This window comes from Camarhynchus parvulus, chromosome 1A (genome assembly GCF_901933205.1).
Source record: "Camarhynchus parvulus chromosome 1A, STF_HiC, whole genome shotgun sequence".
In the NCBI taxonomy this organism is placed as follows: domain Eukaryota; kingdom Metazoa; phylum Chordata; class Aves; order Passeriformes; family Thraupidae; genus Camarhynchus; species Camarhynchus parvulus.
The window spans coordinates 24,836,145-24,855,939 of record NC_044586.1 but is presented as its reverse complement, the minus strand read 5'-3'; the positions used below and the strand labels follow the sequence as shown (position 1 = coordinate 24,855,939).

Genomic DNA, 19,795 nt, shown 5'->3' with positions numbered 1-19,795 from the left:
GCTAGCCCAGACAGGAAGAGGAGTGAATCAGGCATGCTTGGTAAGAGATGGAGGGAGCTTGTGAATCAAAGGGCTCTGTGGGGTGGCACAAGAACCTGGTGTCAGGAGCCTCATGGAAAGGTGCTCTGAATCCCCAGTGACACACCTAAGAGAAGAGGCTGAGCACAAACTAGCCATAGAAATTATGCCAAACTCACTAGTAATTAAAGTAGAGAAGGAATCTGAAAGAGGGCCTCAAAGTTTATAACATTCGTGTCATCCTCAGGTTTGCTGGGGGAAAGTGAGGAAGTAGATGGGAGGATCTGGGAGCTAATGGGACAGGACTGTTGGCAGGGAGCTAGTGGGATAGGACTCAGTACAGAAGGAGGATGTAAGCAAGAGCTAGAGATAGCAACACTCACAGAGGGGTCATGAACCCAGAATTAAGTCCTCATCATATGTGGGATCATAAGAGAGCAGAAGAGAAAGGCAAATAGTGAAGAAAAATAGTGGGTGAAATCTCTTCCCACACAAAATATCAGAACCCACTGACACAAAACCTAGAGTAGTACTGACCCTCTGGCTCACTTTGCAAGACATCCAGCCCTTACTCATCACTGCACTGAGGCATGGTCCTTCATGGGGCATAAGAGTAGACATCCTTCACCACCTCCATCTGTATAGCTGCCCCTCTATGATAAATACAACAGGGGCATCTAGGCACCCAATACACACCTAGGCTATCCGGCCAGTGAAGCAAAGAGCTTTACTAACCAGCTCATGAACAGGTAGTGTGGAAAGGCATGCAGTATTCTGCCCCTAAGGAGCCAAGTACAGAGAAGTGAATGAAATTCAGCACATTTGCTTATCATGATGAACCATTACTCATGGTTAAGACAAGCAGGAGAGCTCAAGTTACTGCCCCCTTGCAGGAAGTGGGTTTTCTTCTGGTTCTTTCATGATTGTCAGGACTACAAGGCTTCAGTTTGTATGAAGCACTCATGAAGAGATTTGTCATCATCATCAGAGTCTGGGGGCAGCTGCAGCTCCTCTGGAAAATTAATTCCTGGTCTGAAATAACTGGTGAGGTTGTGAAGATATTTACTGGGGAAAAAATCAAAATCGCAAAAGATTTCACAGACCTGAAATCCTGAAACAGTTCAGTCACTGTCTGGATCTTTGCTGCTCAGAAAATGGAAGAGTTCACACCTATTTTAAAACACATCTTTTTATATATACTCCATGAGACATACCCTCAAAATCCATTTGCCATCTTTCAAGAATCAAATATGCCAAGCTGTACAGAGCTGCAAGCTGTGTTACTAAATCCAGAGGAGACTAACAGAAATGATCAGAAGACCAGGAAACATGACCTACCAAGAAGGACTGAACAAGTTCTTGTTTAACCTACACCAGAGGTGACTGGGAGACAACATGATGGAAGACTTCAAACCCACAAGGGGACAATAAGAATTGGTAGAGAATAAACAATTCCCTATGTCCATTAGGGAGACACGAAGTATTCATGGGCTTAAATTGCAGCCAGGGAAATCTAGGTTAGACATTAGGAAAACTTAGCAGGGTAAGGAGAAAGAAGCCATAGAAGAGATTGACTTGGGATTTCATGGGATTTGTAGCATTGAAGGTCTCTCAGAACAGGTGAGACAAGCATCTGTCAGGAATAATTTCAGTCCAGTTAAACCCTCTCTTGGGGCACTAGTTGACCTCTTGATGTTCCTTCCAGGCATAGCATCTGATTATAGATAAGTGTGTAGTTAAAGACTGAGCTACAGTGAATGCAACTGGACCAAATCAGTATTTCCCACTCAGCCTCTCGTTTCATGTCTCCTACTGCCTGTTTGCCTAAAAGTTCCCAGGATGAAGCACCTTGCTATTTACATAAAATTAGTGGGAATTTGGATAATGTTCCAAAGCACTACAAAGGTATTGGAATTATGTGCTAAAAATATATTAATAATTTCTTGTATTGTGGCATTGCCTGGGAGCTGCTGTTAAGGGCCAACGGTTTGTGTTGCCTGACTCTGCAAACATGGAACAAAACTATGATCATTGTCACAAAGATCTCTGCTTCACACGTATGTTTGCATTTCTGCTGAATGGAAAAATATTAAGAAAAAGAGCATGAGGTTCCAGGTATGAAAAGTTTTGGTCTGTGATCAGAACATGCTGGAGATTACTTCAGTGTCTTCCAGAAAGAGCCTGCCAGCATAAAATTCAACCAGTTCAGAGTTTGATTATAATAATCTGATCCTCCCTGAGGAAGACACCCACTTCAAGATAAAACATTTGTGTCCAGGGAGGACTATGTGTTTTTCTTACCACTAATACCATAGCTCATCATGGCCTCATTTCAGTCCAGTCCCAGCTCCTATGAAATTAAGGATTGTTTTGATTTAATGGATGCCAAGTAGTCCTCACAGACAGCAGGGCTCAAGCAGGTCTCAGATCTAACCCCAACTCTCTTGAAGACCCTTCTACTAATTGTCTGGTTCATCTGAGAGACCACAAATTCACTCCCAGAGACTGAACAACCCTTCTCACCACTGACAGAAGCCACCAAGCCTTCACTGAGGGTGTGACATGTGAAGCATGTGACAGATAAAAACAGGACTGTATTTAGCTGTGCCTCCCCAGAGACTGCAAAGCATTCCAGCAACAGATTCCCCCAGCCAGGCCTGCTAATAACCCCTAGGAGGATTCATGCTGCTACTGCTTCATTTTCCTTCTCTGACGATGGAATTTTCCCCCGTGAGAACAAATGTGGTGCCAGGAACAAATCCTCCTGGACTCTTGCTGGTAAGATTTAATGGAGTTGAGTGAGGGACCGAGCCTGACGTGAGCTCTCTACAGCCTGAGCTTTGCGTGTGCACACCCTGTGCAGTATCTAGACAGCCGGCCTTCAGCTATGCCCAAGAGTTGTCCACACATGCTATGCCATGCCCTTTGTTTCCTCACACTGCTGGCCCACTGAGACCTCTCCTGACTCTCCCAGACCACAGACCCTCATCTGGTCTGAAGAGTGCCAAGACTATGAGGTAGACAGGTCCTCCTGGAAACCAGGCACAAGCTGGGGGCTTTCACCTTCTTGCCAAATTCCTGCAACTACTGGGAGACCTTAGTGACTGCCAGGCACCAATGTGATTGCTCTTCTGTCTCATTCACAAGTTGTTCCTACAGCTCTCTTATGAATACACTTCTCCTGACAGCTCCCCATTTCATTTTCATTTCCCCATTAATTTCTTCCTCACTTTCACCAAGCAAGTCACTTGCAAGTCCATGCAGAGAACAAGCAGTGCACAATGGGACAAAGGGGCATTTTCCTAAGCCATACACATGATTGTATATAGACCTGCTTCATATCTATTGAGCATTCTGATGAATTCTCCTTCCTTTGCTCTGACTTCTCACACCCAAAACTTTTTTTATATCTCATTTTCATAGCCCTTAAACTACCCCCTCTGCTTCAACAGAAATCCTTTGGGAATGCTTGTTCAGAGCCTGGACCACTGACTTTTATGTGGGAGGTGAAATGAACCAAAACTTCCCACTAACTCAGAAATTCACACCATTTCTAAAATGGTGCTTTGGGTTTCATGCAAATTATTCCAAAATATGCAAATTTGGATCTTTGAACAACTCAATATGACCTCACGTTCACATCCCACTTAATGCACCATCCCATTGCAAGGGACACTGGCCAGATACATCAAGCACAGTTAATACTGCCATAAATTACTAAGTGTGGCTGTAGCTCAATCATAGTCACTTAGTGTACAGAACTTCACTGCCACCAAGCCATACAGAGAAATATTTTCTGCCTCAGCCACTGAAACTCACGGCACAGAGGAGGTATCTTCTCTGAAAGGCCGGAAAACTTATGTTCAGAGATTACAGAAAGGAAGCTGATGAATTTTTTATGCATCCTAATGGAAGACTGTAATGGCATCCTGCATGGAGAAGACAGCGGCCTGGGCAGTGGAGATACCAGTGGTCTGGGATACGAGAAGCAGATTGCCAGCCCTTGATAAGAAGTACAGAAAGGTGGGGAGGATTATTTGCCGGGAGCCTTCCCCCTTCTTCTTCCCTGACACAGATGGAGAATTACCAAACATATCCTACCCTCTCCCACTTCCTCTCCTTGGTCAAAAGGATGATGACCAGCTTGGGATGCATCTGGTATCCGTCCTCACTGAACGACAAATTCCTGCCTTCAAAGGTGACATTGATCAGGTACCTGTGGGAGAGAGAAGAGAGCAAGGAGAACATTAATGCTTGGAAACCAAACCCAAAACGAGACCCTGCCTCTCCTCTTCAGCTCACATCAGGAGGGTAGAAGCCCAGTGCAAAACAATCAAAAATCTTAGAGGAAGGGAGTTAGAAAAACAGGACAATTAGTCCAGAAATTGGGACAATCAGGCAAGGCAGGGTAATTGCCCCCATTTTGTGACTGGGATAGGGAAGTGATGTACTGTGTTGGCTCTCAATGAATTCCTAAAAACACATCTAAGAGTAACACACACACATGTATGCCCACATGAAGTCTTCTATCCCTGGTTTTCCCTTGCCTCAAAGGGCAGAGGGATCCTTAGCAATCAGCTGTGTAAACACACTGCACAGCCTACACTTCACCCACTCTCCAAAGAGGATTTTGCATGCCACTTGAGGACAGCGATGGACGACAGGTGAAGCAGTGGGGACAGCCTCCCCCTGACCCAAATACCAAGGCAATGACTCGGGAAGCAGTGGAGACCAGAGGAAGGAGCAGCACACCTGCAGGAAGCTCTATCCCTATTGGAGCCAGCACACCTCATGGGGCCCAGAGTGATCCTGTGAAGGAGTTTAGGAATAGGGATAAGGATGTTGAAAAAGCCCAGTGAAAGTCTTTTTTCCTAGGGACAGAGTCCAGCCTTACACCCAGTAAAATCAAGCTAAAGGGTGATCAGCCCTGCAGCCAACATCAGCAATTCTCTCTGTCTGGAAAGGCCCCATCACTCCTGCAGAAGGCACTCCCTGTTGGGGCATTTCATGTCAGCTGTACAAATGGACAGTTAAACAGTCCAGGCTTCAATCTCATTTATCCTAAAGCCTCCTTACTCAGCTCTGGCAATAGGGAAGGCCTTTAAGTGGACTGAGATTACAGCTACACTCATTTCAAGGCCTTGCTGCACACTGAGAGCATGTTAAAGGGGTGTTGCTGTAAATAAGAATCAGGTCTATTGTTTTCTTAACTGTCAGATCATCTAGAAATACACTGTAGGGAAAAGGAGGTAAATACACATTTCACAGTTCAGTGGTTTATATGACATCACCATGGCATTCTTACCGTTTACACCCTGTTCATATATTTCACTTCAATTCACAATTCTGTTGCATGAAGTAGATTTTACCTTTGTAAATCTGCTCTGGCACCAGTAGCATGACATCACCGTGAGAGGCAGAGGTGACCAAGCTGCCTGCAGGGCTGGCCCCTGGACTCTGCACTCCCCTACTTTGCACAGTCCTATAAATTACACAAGCAACATTTCTATTACAGACATGAGAGGTTTTCTATTCTATTACACCGTGACATCAGGAAACATTTCCTAATATTCAGCTTTATTTTGTCCCTTATGAACTCAATTTGAACCAATTTCAAGAAAATAAATAAGAGGGGAAAAAATCTGTCTTTCAGTGGGTTCATGCGTTCCTACTATCTGCACAAAGAGACCTCCCTGCTAATCTAATGAAATCATTGTATCAGGGAAACTTCTTCAAATAAATGAAAAAAAGCAGGTCATTATTTTAGTTTCTTCCTTTTTCAAACTTTTTTGTTTTAACTCCATTAATCAACCAAACTCATCTACTCACTCCCCATTGCCAAATGCAATCAGCAATTATGTTTATTTCTAAAGGAAATTCCACACTTGCTCCATGTTGTGACCTTCAAGGGACGTGTTCAGCATTGGAAATACAGCCATAAGGGAGCCCAGCATGAAACATCTGCAACAGGACAATTTTCAAAGGCAGACTATTGGTTATTTTCCAAAAACCAAAGCCATTTGGAACCCGAACATTGAGTGAACCCCAAAACATCCTCCACCTGGAAAATCTTAGCCATAAGATAAGATTTATGGATAAAACATAAAACATCCCATGTCAGGACCACACATGCTCTTTTTTTTTCCCCCAGCTGTGTGAATTGTTCTGGTACTCAGGAGTGCCAGGCACAGACCATTGCCTGGTATGTGCACCCTACAAGACCTAATTAAGGCTCTGGTGGTGGTGGGAGGGATTTTCCAGTGGACCAAGATTACAACTTCATGACTTCTCTGCACTGGCCACCAGAGTAAAGACAAAGAAAAGCTCCAAGAAGATGAGGATGCCATTAGCCTGATGGGAGTTGCAGCTTTATATGTCAGTAACTAATAACCAATGCCAACATCTAATTAAACAAACACCAATATTAAACCCTTCTCAACCCTCTTTCTTCTTACACCCAAGAACAATTCCACTACAGGAATCTCCCTTGCACAGCTTGACAAGAAGAGTTCACAGAAATCAGCAACAGATATGAGACAAGAGGGTGTCATTTATGCTCATTTTCACTGGAAAGATTAGAACCTCTAATAATAATCAAGGCGGGATCATCAACGACTCCAATCCTTGGAGCTGCCTTGAGATTTACACTTAAAGCAGCACTAAAATCCCTTGCTTCACACCTTAATGACTGAAATTAGTCTCCAAATTTGGCAATATAACTCTTCAGAGTGTTTTCTCTCCAGCCCATTAGCTATATGTTTACAAAAGTTTGCAGGAGAAGTGCAGAAGAAGTGGCATCCCCCCCAGCTTTCCCTGCTCTCCTGTACCTATGCTGCCAGCTAACACAGGGATGCAGGGCGAGAGCAGCTCACAGGGAGCTGCAGGGCTTGCCTGGATGCACTGAGCCTATGTGACAAAGCATCAGGGCTTGAAGGACTCCCAGGCAGGCCGAGTCAGCAGCATGCTGCAAGGCAGCCACACTCGAGTGGCTCTGCCCTCCACCATTACTGCAGCAGCAGTCCCCCCCTTCGGCAGCACTGCTGCTCTGTACACCAGCGCCACTGCTGCCTGCTCTGGCCAGGGGGATTTGGGTCCTCCCTACAGCCTACACACAGTCCAGTCCCTAAGCAGGCAAGCAGGGGGCTGAGAGCCTCCCTGACATGTCTGAACTGAGCCACCAGATGTAACGGGGGCACAACATGAGGGCAAGCAGGTTGTGCATGCAGGTGACATAAACCAGGAGGAAACTGTGCCTGTAAAAATCTTAATCCCTGCATATTTGGCACTCCAAGAAAGAGAAAGGGGGCATGGTGGGGGCTGACACAGGCAATTTAATTTAATTTGCTAGAATCACCTTTCAGCAAAAGATTTTGCTTATGTGGCAGTTTCTGGAACTACTTGATGCAAGCACAGAAGGGTTGAGCCCTTCGCCAGCCCAGTGGCGATGCAGCGGATGCAATGCCCAAAGTCAGACGGGTGAGAGCAAAACATACACACAGCCTGTGGAAACAGGCTGACCCCGTGAGCCCTGGGGTATGGACAAGCAGGCAGGAGCAAAGGGATATGCCCATTGGGCACAAAGCAAATTAGACCCAGGGGGACCTAAGCCCCATGCTGGGCTCTGAGGTAACATCACCCATCCTGGACATAAATCAGTCAGCCCTGCAAGTTAAAGGAGAGTGTTTTAAAGAATAGCTAATAGAGCATTAAAACCACATCAGACGGCCAATTTAGGACCAGCAGAGAGATGATGGCATTTTAAATGGTTTCAGCCATGATGGAGAAAGCCTGAGGAGGCAGATGGTGGGCACAGGGGGCTTGAGGGAACACAGAAAGGGTGCTAACCAAATTTTTTCTGCCCCAGAGACAGCTGTGAAGGAGACGCAGTTGAAATCAGCACCTGCCACTCGTCCTTCTGCCTCCAGTGCCTTGCCTGGAATCAGCTCCCCCTAAGCCTGCTGACTGGAGGGGCAAATTTGGACATTGCATCGGTTCACTATCACATTCCCTGCCTCACATGCGTGCAGCACACACAAACACACACCCTTCCCTGCGTCCTATCAGTGTGGGTTATGCTTCAGTGAGACAAGCAGTCTGTCTGAAATGGCGTGATTATCCTTCCATCGATCGCTTCCCTGAATAAAACAGACCATATAAATAAAACAGCCTCTCCACAGTCAGCACTGGGAGTCATCTCTGCAGCCCAGCACACAAGAGAAAAACAAGATGTAGGTGGAGGGTGGGAAGGAAAAGCTGTGGGATACCTTTTACCTTTGCAGGGTAAAAGGCAGGTGAAATGTGATGCAGGATAAAGGGATGGGGATGCACACCACCACCATCCTGTCTGGAATCTCACTGTAATGGGAAACACTGAGGCCAATTATAACAGCAGTGAGATGGAAGCAGTGAAAGGCCTTTACTCCACAGAATCTGCATGGTGAAATAGCCTTTTTTTCCCCCTAGAGACAGTGTTAAAAATTTACCAGTCTGAGGTATCAGGGAACAGACACACTTCATGACCAGGAAGGAGCAAAAAAGCAAAAGCATGTTACTGCATTTTAGTAGAAGTACCCACAGCTCCAAACTACGTTCTCTCTCTCAGCACCAGCAAGACCAACCCAGCCTTGCCTGATGCAAACAACCAGGGCAGAGAACATCAATCCAGCCCTGCAGCAGGGTCCTGCCCATCCCTCACGCCTGCTCCTGAACAAGGATGGACAGACAAAAGGATGGGTGGACTCAAAGGACAAGGAAAAGGGAGTCTAGGACCAGAATACTGATCTACAAATGGGAATTCAGACCTTCAAGGGGCAAGTGATTGACAGATAAAAGACTTAACCTGCACTAACTATGCTGATAATGCCTTCATCAGAGTGACTGAAGTAGTGTTGACTTTTTTTTAATGAGAAAACCGCAAGTGATCCCTTTTGCTTCTGATTTATACCTCCATTCTCCAAACCCACAGAAGACTTAAAATAATACAGATGTTATTTCTCCATACTATTGTTCAAAATTTCTGGGGCTGACTGTGCCTCAGAGCACAGCCAACTCAGACACCAGAGCCATCCAGACCCGGTTGTGCGTGCATGAGTTCTCTTGAGGTAAGACAGGTTCCACAGGATATCAAACCCAATTGTTCACCCCAAAAAAGGCAAAAACATTTGGCAAAGGCCCTCTGCCTGGGCCTTTGATCAAATTTCGCCATGGAATCTGTTCTGAAAATCCTGATCCTCTCTGAGCCTTTCAGAGGTTCTCTCATTGCTCGCTGCCCTGCACTGTCCCTCACACGGCTGCGCCGTCAGTAGCTCACAGAGTTGTGAAAGGCGGGCACATCTGGCTGTATCTGTGTAACATCTGTCTGGTGTCAGGTACAATTTACAGCGAAAGGATTCCATGCAAAGGGCACGAGTGCAGCTGATTTTATGTAACAAGAGGCTATTACGAAGAACAAAACCAAAACAAATTAGAAAAAAAAACAGAAGCAACCATTGACTAGGAAAATTGAATCTTGAGGGAATGGTATTTCACTCTTCTGCATTTACTTCTTTCTCTTTCACTGCCAGTGGTACCACTGAATATGGGGAAATGCACTGTAAGAAAGAAAGAGTAGAAAAGAGTGCTACCAAATTCCAAATTGTACAGGCATCTTGCACCAGATCTGCCCAGACTACAGCCTAAATTACTTCTGGGAATCAATCTGACCAGAAGCCTTAGAGAAATGCCCAGAGCTCAAGATTGTTTTCATTAAGCAAAAAGATTTAGAGATCATCTAGATTAGGAAATATGCCTCAGGCTAAAAGATAACAGAGATGTAAGAGATTAATTTGGTTTGTCTCTGCTGTTCACACCTTTTTAGAAGACAAGAGGGCAGCTACTGGGCTGCAATAAATCAGTGATATTCATCTGACATCAATGGAGTGATACTGGTCAATCTGCTGAGACTGGCCCCTCACCTCTAAGAAGATTAAATTTTTTGGTGTTTGATCCTGACCTCTGAAATAACCATTTCTGGTGGAAGACAAATTTCAACTGAACTATCCTTTCTCCAACATTTTTAGCAAAGTTGCTTCGAAAACAATGTGTATGTGTGCTGAGACTTCCAAGTGAAAGCTCCTATGTACAGTGGAAGGATGAATCTTTTACATCAATCTCTCTCTTAATCTAAAAAAAAAAATGTGCTTCCACTTTGTTTCCCATTTCTTCTATTTATCTACCACAAATTTGTCATTTCACAAAGACTCTGAGATGACAGCTCCTGGGGACTGAGGATATATCTATCCTTGGAGGATGCAGGGAGCCACAGCAATGGTAGGGCTGCTTTCCTACACGCATTGCTTGATCCTGATGAGACGGGACCAGTCCTGAGAATGAGAAGCAAAGCTCACTTTCCACAGCATGTGCAGCCCCCAGCCTCCCTCCTGAGAATGTAAGGGGAAACTCATCACTGCACCACAGGGCTCTGCCTCACAGACAGGTATCCATCAGGAAGCAGACAGGGTGGGGGAGTCACTGAATTACCCCTCAAAAGGGAAGACGGGTTCCAACCTGGGGCTGACATGACAGCAATGACACCTAGGTGGAAGGCTGCTTGTGTGAGAATCAGAGTTTTCGCAATAAATTTTTCCTCTGTCTACATATTGTCATTCAGGACCTGATCCCATTTGCTTTTCATCCTATGCAGTCACTAATGGGGAAAGAGGTGCCATTCAGGCCTAGTGGCATTTCTCACTCCCTCTGCCAGGGTGCTGCTGGCAGTCCCAAAGCCAGACTGCATGTGACTTGCAGGATAAAAAAATGTACAATAGGATGAGGTAACCTGCTCATGGGAAGAAGAGCAAGATAAATCTTGATTTTGCCCTGTGTGCTATGCTAGTCACAGCAATATCTTGAAATTTCAACCCAAACCAATTTTTTATCACAGACATCCTGACTAACCTATTTTCACAAATGCCAGGGCCATGAAAAATTATCTGGCAAAACCAGTTTTTAAATGGGATGAGAATGTGGCCACAATATTTTCTCATGGAGAGGTCAACATTTTGTTAGAAAGAAAAAGAAACATAAGATCTGAAAACTGTAGTAATTTTGGACAGAAGATGAAGCTTCCAGTACCATCAGGCTCCCACACAGTCTGGTCTGTTGTGTGACACCTTCCACCCCTTCTTCTGTGGAAAAGAGTCCCAGTTAAAACGCATCTGTGATGTGCCACATGGAAAGAATCCTACAAGGAACAGCATCACCTCAACAGGAGAAGGAATATCACTGAATATTTAGTTCAAGTTTTGTGAAGGAGAAATAGGAATACAAAATTCCCATGCTCCTAATCACAAGAGAAAGCATATAGGATTTCCGTGTCAAAATATTCCCTTTTAAACCCCAAATACTTGATTTACAAATTCTGATTTCTTCTAAATTTATCTATGTTTTGTCCTTTTTTTTTTCATGGGAAAATGACACAGTCCCGAGTAGCTAGGGAATATACCTCTACATCTTCTGGCCCCACTGGAAATAAAACAGAAATAAGGAAAGTGTTCTAAGAGCATAGTCTGTTAAAGCTGGAACTATCTATAAATGTCATAGGAAATCAGCCAATTCTCAGAAAGGTTTTTTTAGCCAGAAAAGCTTTGATAAAAACAAATATACTTCTGAACTGACTCACCAAACCTTTAAGTAAAAGAAAATAGCTAATAGAAAATTAGCTTTAAGGTCAAAATTGTTACAGTCACTGCATAAAATAAAAACTAAATGTTCAGTCCAAAATTGGATCAAGCTGGAAAGCTTTACAGAGTTATTAAATTCCTGCCAGTTACTTTTTTAAAGTATTATTTTTTTATTGCTACACCTTTATATCCTTCCTTATTCATTAGGTACAGATAACATATCACTTTTCTCCAAAGCAAAAATAGCTTTCAAGGTATTTCTTTCATATGAAAGGACTAAAAATCAGCTTACATGGGGCAGTAAAAGCATGGAAAATTACATTTGTCAGAACAGCTGACAATGGGTCATAATTATGTCTTGGCACCGACAACAGGTCACTGATGAAAGCCATACCACTAGAATAAAGCAAATACTGAAAGGTTAGGAGACGTCCTTCAGATCTGTTTATCTGTCTTAAGGCATAGTCATACAATCATTGATAGGAGAAGCAGTCACAGAACAGAAGTCAAATGAGGCTCTTCAGTGATTTTTCACCCAGGACGATGTCTTTCAAGCTCTGTCAATTTGAAGAGCTGTAAAAAAATATTCCAGTTGAACTACTGTCCCTATGCAGTGAATTTAATCCCACTGACAGCAGCCTTACTTTTCTTAATAATTGTGGTACATCCCCTTGAAATCTCACATGGCTGTGGACCACGGCTTAAAAAATCTGGCTGAGCAGATGTGCAAGTCAAGGACCTCTTTGGTCTTCTGAAGATGGCTGGTATGCTGGTGTGCAGCCAGCCATCAGGGCATCTTGCTATTTACCCAGAGCTCATTCCAGTTTCTGTCCTGGGAGTCAATACCAGCAAACAGGTGAACATGTCAGTTTTCCTAGAGAGCTTTTAGAGCATTTTTGCTTGTGGAAAACCACTCAAATCTGCTAGAAAGGTCCATCTCACTGAGAGAAGCCAGGCAAGGCTAAACTAGCTGGAGACTGAAATAAATCCTTTTATTATATTCTCAGAAAAAGCAAACTAGTTCAACTTTTTTGACCCAAGGAGAAACCACTAGAGATTTTGGGGTTATTCAAGTTTATCAAGGGTTGGAGGCATTCACACATTTGTAAGGGGCAATGAATTCACAGTGTTGGCAGGAGCAGAGTCACGCCTGCAAGGAGGCTCACTCCAAAAAGTGTGACTGGATTTTCTTGGGTCTGTAGCAGTTTGGCCAAGCTGGCACCCTATCACTTTCTTCCCTATAACATTTCCAAGGGGAAATCGATTCAAAAAATAAACAAATAATCACTTCTGTCTGTAACTGGGAAGGGAGGGTCTGGAGGTTGCTCTTCCTTCACCGGAGGAGCCATTCTCCCTCTGCTGCTGTTCCCTCTCCTTTCTCCCTCTTTCTCTCCCTCTGTGGGTTGATGTTTCCATGGAAACGGTGTTCTTTACTGCCGCTGAAATTACATTGCATTTAAAGCATTAACCCTTCTTTGGGCTGAGGAAAGTCTCAGAACTATCAGGGTTCATTTTTTTTTTATTTTCCGCATGTCCTTTAAGCTTTCTTGTGATTTTTTTTTTCTCTGTAGCATTAGGAAAAGCTCTTTCTTTCAAGAAGGCCTCCCAGCTAGCATTTGTGTGACAAGGGGCACAGGATGCATCACCAGTGGGGTAATGTCTAAATTAAGATTTCTTAATTCCCTTTTTTTTCCTACATGAAACCTTTAATGCATTTCTTTCCACATTAAGTGCAAAGAGGGAAAATGCTGCAGTAGCAAATAAAATGAATAGTAAGATAGAAGGAGAAGCAAGAAAGCCACAAGCTGGCACATGCGAAGAACACAGCTTTGGTTAATACCAGAGCTCAAATCCTTGTAGTCACGCACTGATCAGCATCTTCTTCATTACAAAGTGCCATAATCACAGACCTCACCACTCCTCCTCGAGCCTGCCTCCTCTTCCTCTTCACAATTCTGTCTGTAATTAGTCATCCTTGTCCTCACTCGTAGTTAGCACTCTAACAACACTTGGTGCAATTAGTAGCCTCCTCACCATGAGCCCTTTCCCTGTGTGGCTTCTTCTCCACCCAATCTGCCATGTCTGCCATCCTTCCCTTTGGCTCTGTGCTGGCATCCGCCACTTCCATCAGCACTTCCAACACAGCCACTGCTGTTACACTGCTGCCTTCACTGCAGCCAGCTCAACTGCACAACTGGTACTTTCTCTGCTCTGACTGTGACAGAAAGGCTCTAGAAGTCAAGATGTCCCCACTTGGGTGCTGCCTGGACCCAGGTCCCAGGTCCAAAATTACCCTGCAAATCCTCAGCCCCCGGCCTTTGCTTATACCCACCCCAGTCACAGCAATAACACCTCTGTGCTCTTCTTTCACTGACATCATCCATTTTTCAAACACTGGGAAAATAGAAAAGAGAGATAAATACCAAGAAGTTCCTTCCAGTTTTTCACATGGTCTCCTACACTCAGACATGCCTCCTTTCTGTCCCAAAGTCCCATGTCCTGACAGCTTGCAAACTGCTTCTGTTAATTCCACCTGTATAGCTACAGAGTCCATATTCCCTTGCACCATCTATTTTGGGTTTCCCAACATACATTTCAAGACTATCTCACCATTCTCAACTCTTGCCCCAAAAGCCAGGGTGTGAAGAATCCTGCTTTGAGCTGGATGCATATGTAGTGCTGTGAGGATGGATCAGTGTGGGAGGAAGATGCTATTCTGAAATGAATGATAAATATGGATAATAAACCCAACCTAAGTCTTTTATGCCTGCCTCTAGTGGGTTCCCAATATGGGAGATAGAAATATCATGGGTACATTTTGAACACGGCTGGGAACACTGCCAAAGTCCTACTCAGAGTTCACACATTTACATCATTTATATCATATCCGACTTGTGCCTTGTATTATTAACTTTGGAGAGTGTTTTGTGATGTAGTTTGTAGTCCAGGCTCTGTTAAATCAACTTACATGCCTCTCTCTCTCTTCCTTTTGGTAAAAGAGAGAGAGAGAGATCTGGGGCTACACAAGTTCTTGCTAAGCACAAGGAGGGTAACTGGTTTGCTGATAAGATCAGTGCACTCCTACATTCTCATATTGTGTTCTGGAAAATCTTTTGGGATCCCTCCCTGAGGTCTGACAGGTGCAAAAAGAAGGGAAATACTGCATTCTGGTCAATAATTCAACTTCTAGATCAGACTGGTAGTGGTTGAGTAATTTTTCCAATTGCTACTAAGTGTTCAGAAGCCTCTGTGAAACACAGAGATGGGGTCCACCTGATAGGTGCCCAACACACTGCTGCAACTTCTCAGGCTTCCTCCTCAGCAGTGTTGGAGAAGAGGTTGAAAATGGAAGTAGACAAACAACCTAAGGCATGGAACTGAAGAAATTATGTCTGTCTAGAAGAGAGTAAAGGCATATTGCCAAGGAAAAAGGTAGAGTTCTGCTGACAGATCAGGCTTTTTGCAAGCATTGCTGAGAGATCAGGCTTTTTGCTTTCTGTGTGGCGGTTGGAAATCCATCACTTTCCAGGGATTAATCCAAAAGAAGAGGCTTTAAAATGACCTAGCACTATGACTTTATGGTTTTGTAAACCAATGGTTTTTCTAACAGTCTGAAAAGACTCAATGTTATACTCCATACTCCACATGTCCAGGCCAGACTCCGTGACTATTTCAGCATCTGAGGTCAGGTGAGCAGCAAGTGACTCAGATGCCTGGTACACACAGACAATGGGGAGAGGTAACCATGATGAATAGATAAGGATGCTGCAGCAGACCACCTGAACCTAGCCATATACATAAAAATGAAACAGAGCATGCGTCCTCAGTGTTTCCTGAAGCAAGAAAAGAGTCAACTTCAGCCCATGTTGCTTCATCTCCAGCAAAATAAATGTGCCATTTTATTCTAGAGTTGCATTTGATCTTGAATTACTTCTCTGCTTCTTCTCTGAGAAAAGGTCACTTTAAAGAAGCCTCAGGCATGATACTAACATTGCATCCAATAAAAGACTCTCAGGAGGTCTGAAATAAGTACAAGGTCCAAATTTGGGATATATTATCTGAACCTTATTCCTTCTCCCTCCTGAAAGTCAGAGTAGGAAATCTGACAAGAATATTTCTTTGCTCAGGAGACTTACAGGACTCCTTGGTCCTAGAAATACAGTGAAAACAGTTTTCCAGCAAGCATCTCAGCATTCCAGGCCACAGTGTCCATGGTGGGAAATCTGAACACAGAAACAAGTGTCCCAGGAGTGAGACCAGAGCATTTCCATGGAAAGTGCATCAAAGGGTCAAGCTCCACATCTATTACCATACCACAGCTCCCTCCAGTTCAACCAGCTCTCAGAAATTTAACTATTTTCACCTTTAACTGGTACTGAAGCTAACAAACTAAAATATAACCCACAAATCTCATCCACAAGTCCTGATGGATGTGGACATACCCTGAAAGCTTGGGAATTAGCCTGAGCACCAGGTGGAATGGAATAATGTGGGCTCTAGTTCTCGTCTCATTCAGTACCTTCAGCTGCATCATTTCCACAGCTCTTGCTATGCACATATTGTGGCAGCGCATGAGTTGTCTGCATCCTCTTCTATTGGCAGCAATCACCAAAACCACTTCAGAAAAAGCAGCCTCAAGAGGAGGCACCTTTCAGAAATCTCTCACTCCTCCTTTTTCTCCAACATGTCTTGGGTGTTTATACATCATTGATTCAGATGCCAAATGACACGGTCCCTTCAAAAAAACTGGTAATAAACTCTAATGTCATGTAAGCACTTCCCAAGGCCACATACCCTGATGGGGTGCCCATTAGCTGGAGCTCCCATGCAGAGCTTCATACCACCCTCCCTCCAGGAGGACCTTCAATTCCAAGATAAAGACCTCCCTCTTGCCAAGGTACAAGGTTTCAAAGAGGGAGATACAGCTTTCCCTACCCACACATTAAACAGAAAAGCAAACTTTTAACATGAAAGAAAACCAAACCAAAAACCCAAACCCCAATGGGTGTGGGGGGATCTGAAATTCTTTGTGGATTATGACTTTTCCATGGCAACAAGCTTGAGAAACAGGAGGGCTGGGGAGGGGGGTGAGGAGAGGGAGAGGGAGGGAATGGGAGGCAGAGTGCTGAGGAGGGAGCAAGCAGCACTGGTACATTGCCATGGAAACCCTCTTCCATCGGCAGCCAACTGCCAAAGTCAGTCAGGATCCTAGAAATGGACTTGGAGGGGGGCCTGGGAGATGCTGGGGGAGTCACCTTGCCAGCCCTGAGGCTATCTCAACCCCAAGAACCCCAGTCCCACTCCTCTCCCCCTTTCCCAGCAGCCTTGACACTGCTCCTGCCCTTGCCTCCATCAGACAGAGTCAAATTTGGCCCAGCTGAAGAGTGGGAGGAAATACAAGTCAGCAAACGAAACAACAAGAGCGGGCGGAAAGCAGCGAGGCAAAGAGGGATAATTTTTCTGATAGCCCTTGGTTTTCTTTCCACCTTTCTGGATCAATTTGGACCATGCAAATGTATTTGTTTTCACACCCCAGATGGCTGTAGAAAGAGGATGTCACTCCTAATCACTGAAATCAAGATGGAAATGTTATTTCCCTGCAAACTTAGCTACCAAGGAAAGAAGCAGAGTTGTTGTTGTTGTTGTTGTTGTTGTTGTTGTTGTTGGGTTCACATTTGCACAAGGCCAGGTCCCCTTCAACTGTGTCTGTCCCACCCAGTATAGCACATGTCCTAACCTACATGACAGATGTCACAATATTGTGGCCAAGCAAAAATTAGAGGAGATTCTGTTAATGGAAATGAAGTACATGGTGAAAATAAGTGAATTCTGCCTTCTAACCCGCATCTGCAACACTTGGAGGGTGGGCAACTCAGTGAAATGAGCAACCATTCACACCCTTCTTGTCAGAAGCCTTTTGGTGCCATAAGAAATGGTCAAAGACAGAGTCTGGAGAAAGAACTTTAAAAGGGCTGGCAAATTCTAGGAACCCTTGCTAGTATTTATAGTTGCACCCCTAGCATGGAAAGGGATGGATGAGTCGTTTCAGGCTGCAGACGGCTGCAGACGGCAGGAAGGAATTGACTCCTACTCCAACCACACAACTGGCTAAGCAAATTGTGGAGGAAGATTCCCTTCTCCTGAAGCATCTGTTATCACCCATCTGATTGCACAATGAATCAGTAGTATGAGGACAGGCTGCTGTGAGGGTGGGGGAAGAGGGAAAGAGAGATTGCAAATCAGGCAGTTATAAAGCAAGGAGATGCCAGTTCCCACCTCAACACAGAAAAGGACACGGACCAAACAGAAAGGGCCTGGCTTGTAATGTTTTTAAGTTATGTGTTTGGATTACTACTGACAGGATAGCACCAATGAAGTAGCTTAACTTTTATTGCAACAGCAGCTTGGTCTTCCCACATATATTTCAGAGCAGGGGATCCCAAAGTGCTCTATGCTCTGATCATTCATCTCTCTAAATGATCTGCACTGATGAAATAAAGCAACCAGCCTGCAGACAATGCTCAAATAGAAGAAAAAAATCCTTGCCCCTGTGCTCTGAGCCCAATCACAGCTCTGCTGGACCACCAAGTGATTCATCTGCACTGCTCTGCATATTACTGAGACTGGAGCCCAAGACCAGGCCTCCAGTCCACCTCTAAGATTATCTAGTCACATTATATAGGATGAGCACAGACAGTGGCAGAATTTTTCTCAACTTTCTTGGTGAGGGAAGAACAGCTGATTGACTCTACTGAGCTTCATAACCTCCGATGTGTCTGATGCAAATATACCACAATAATGCTTCATAATCTCAGCGTCAGGCTGAAAAATAGTGAAAAATCACTAATGGGTCAAACTCTTACTTCAACTGTTGTTGGGACCTAAAACCAGTCAACATTTTGGAGGAAGAAAAAGGAAATTATAAAAATGACATGTTATGGGCTTAAGCAGTAAACAAGTCAATGCAGAAAAGAGTCATCATGGGATTAGTGTTTTCACATGGTCTTTAGTTGTGAAACAACCAATAAATCAAATCCAAATCAGTGCTGATTTTCAGATCTGACAAGAAGCTCAACATGACCTGGCAATGTGCATTTCCAGCACAGAAAGCCAGGGCTACATCAAAAGCAGTGTGGCCAGAAGGGTGAGGGAGTTGATTCTCCCCCTCTGCTCTGCTTTGGTGAGACCCCACCTTCAGTGCTGCACCCATCTCTGGAGTTCCCAGCACAAGGAGGGATAGTTCAAGGCCAAGCTGGATGGGGCTTTGAGAACCTGGTCTAATGGAAGGTGTCCCTGCTCATAGCAGATGGGTTAGAACTAGAAAATGTTTTAAATCCCTTTCAATACAAACCATTCGATGATTCTATGGTCTCTATTGAGAAGTCCCTGGCAAGTCTGTTCTTTTGGGACCAATTTCAAGCAGGTGACCTCACAAAGAGAATTTCTTTTTGGGCTGGGCCCCTTTGAAATCTTGAAGTAAGATGTTGGGAATCATTCTGTAAGTCAATATAAGGGATGCTATTGGGGAAAGGCAGTAGGCCCAGATGAGTCCAAGCTTGAGTCAATTTTGTGAGATGTGGTCTGATTTGGAGCCTGGATGAAGTACCATGCCCTAAGGGCAGGAAAAAGGCATGGGGGCTCCCACTAGATGAAAGAAAACACTGTGAACCCTACCCAAAGAGAGCAAAGCTTCGTTTTAGCCTCAGACAAAGGTGAAGACAGTGCACAGCCCAGAGCCCACTATGCATACAACAACTAACTGTGCACCAATAAAAGGAACCAATATCCAGTATTTTCTTTTTGAATTCACTGTTGCAATTACTCTTCAGGAATACTCTGCAACATTGGATGCACAGGTCAAAAGGGGACAGATTTATTTCTTGTGGCCTGAAGTCTGGTTTCAGAGACCTTCTAGTTCTGAGCTCAGCAGGGGCTCCCAGCCAGCTCACTCCCAGTTATTTACCAATAAAATAACTCAGTGGCAGTACCAAACAGGAGCCTGCCCCTAGAAGCCAGACTCCTATCGGCTACTTTGTGCCTGGCACTGAATTTTTTATCCCTGTATCCCTTGCACCTGCACCTGCCTCCAGGGAAATGGACAGGCTATTAAATATGGA

General features: G+C 44.4%; 1 protein-coding gene across 5 annotated transcripts in view; it reads right to left on the bottom strand.

Annotated features, from left to right (window-relative positions):
- Positions 1-19,795, bottom strand: part of GRIN2B (glutamate ionotropic receptor NMDA type subunit 2B) — a 205,627-nt gene that overhangs the window by 71,627 nt on the left and 114,205 nt on the right. For all 5 annotated transcript variants that reach the window (XM_030959372.1, XM_030959375.1, XM_030959373.1 and 2 more), the window contains one exon: positions 4,120-4,234. In XM_030959372.1, coding sequence (XP_030815232.1) covers positions 4,120-4,234 — 115 coding nt within the window. The remainder of the gene's footprint in view (positions 1-4,119; positions 4,235-19,795) is intronic.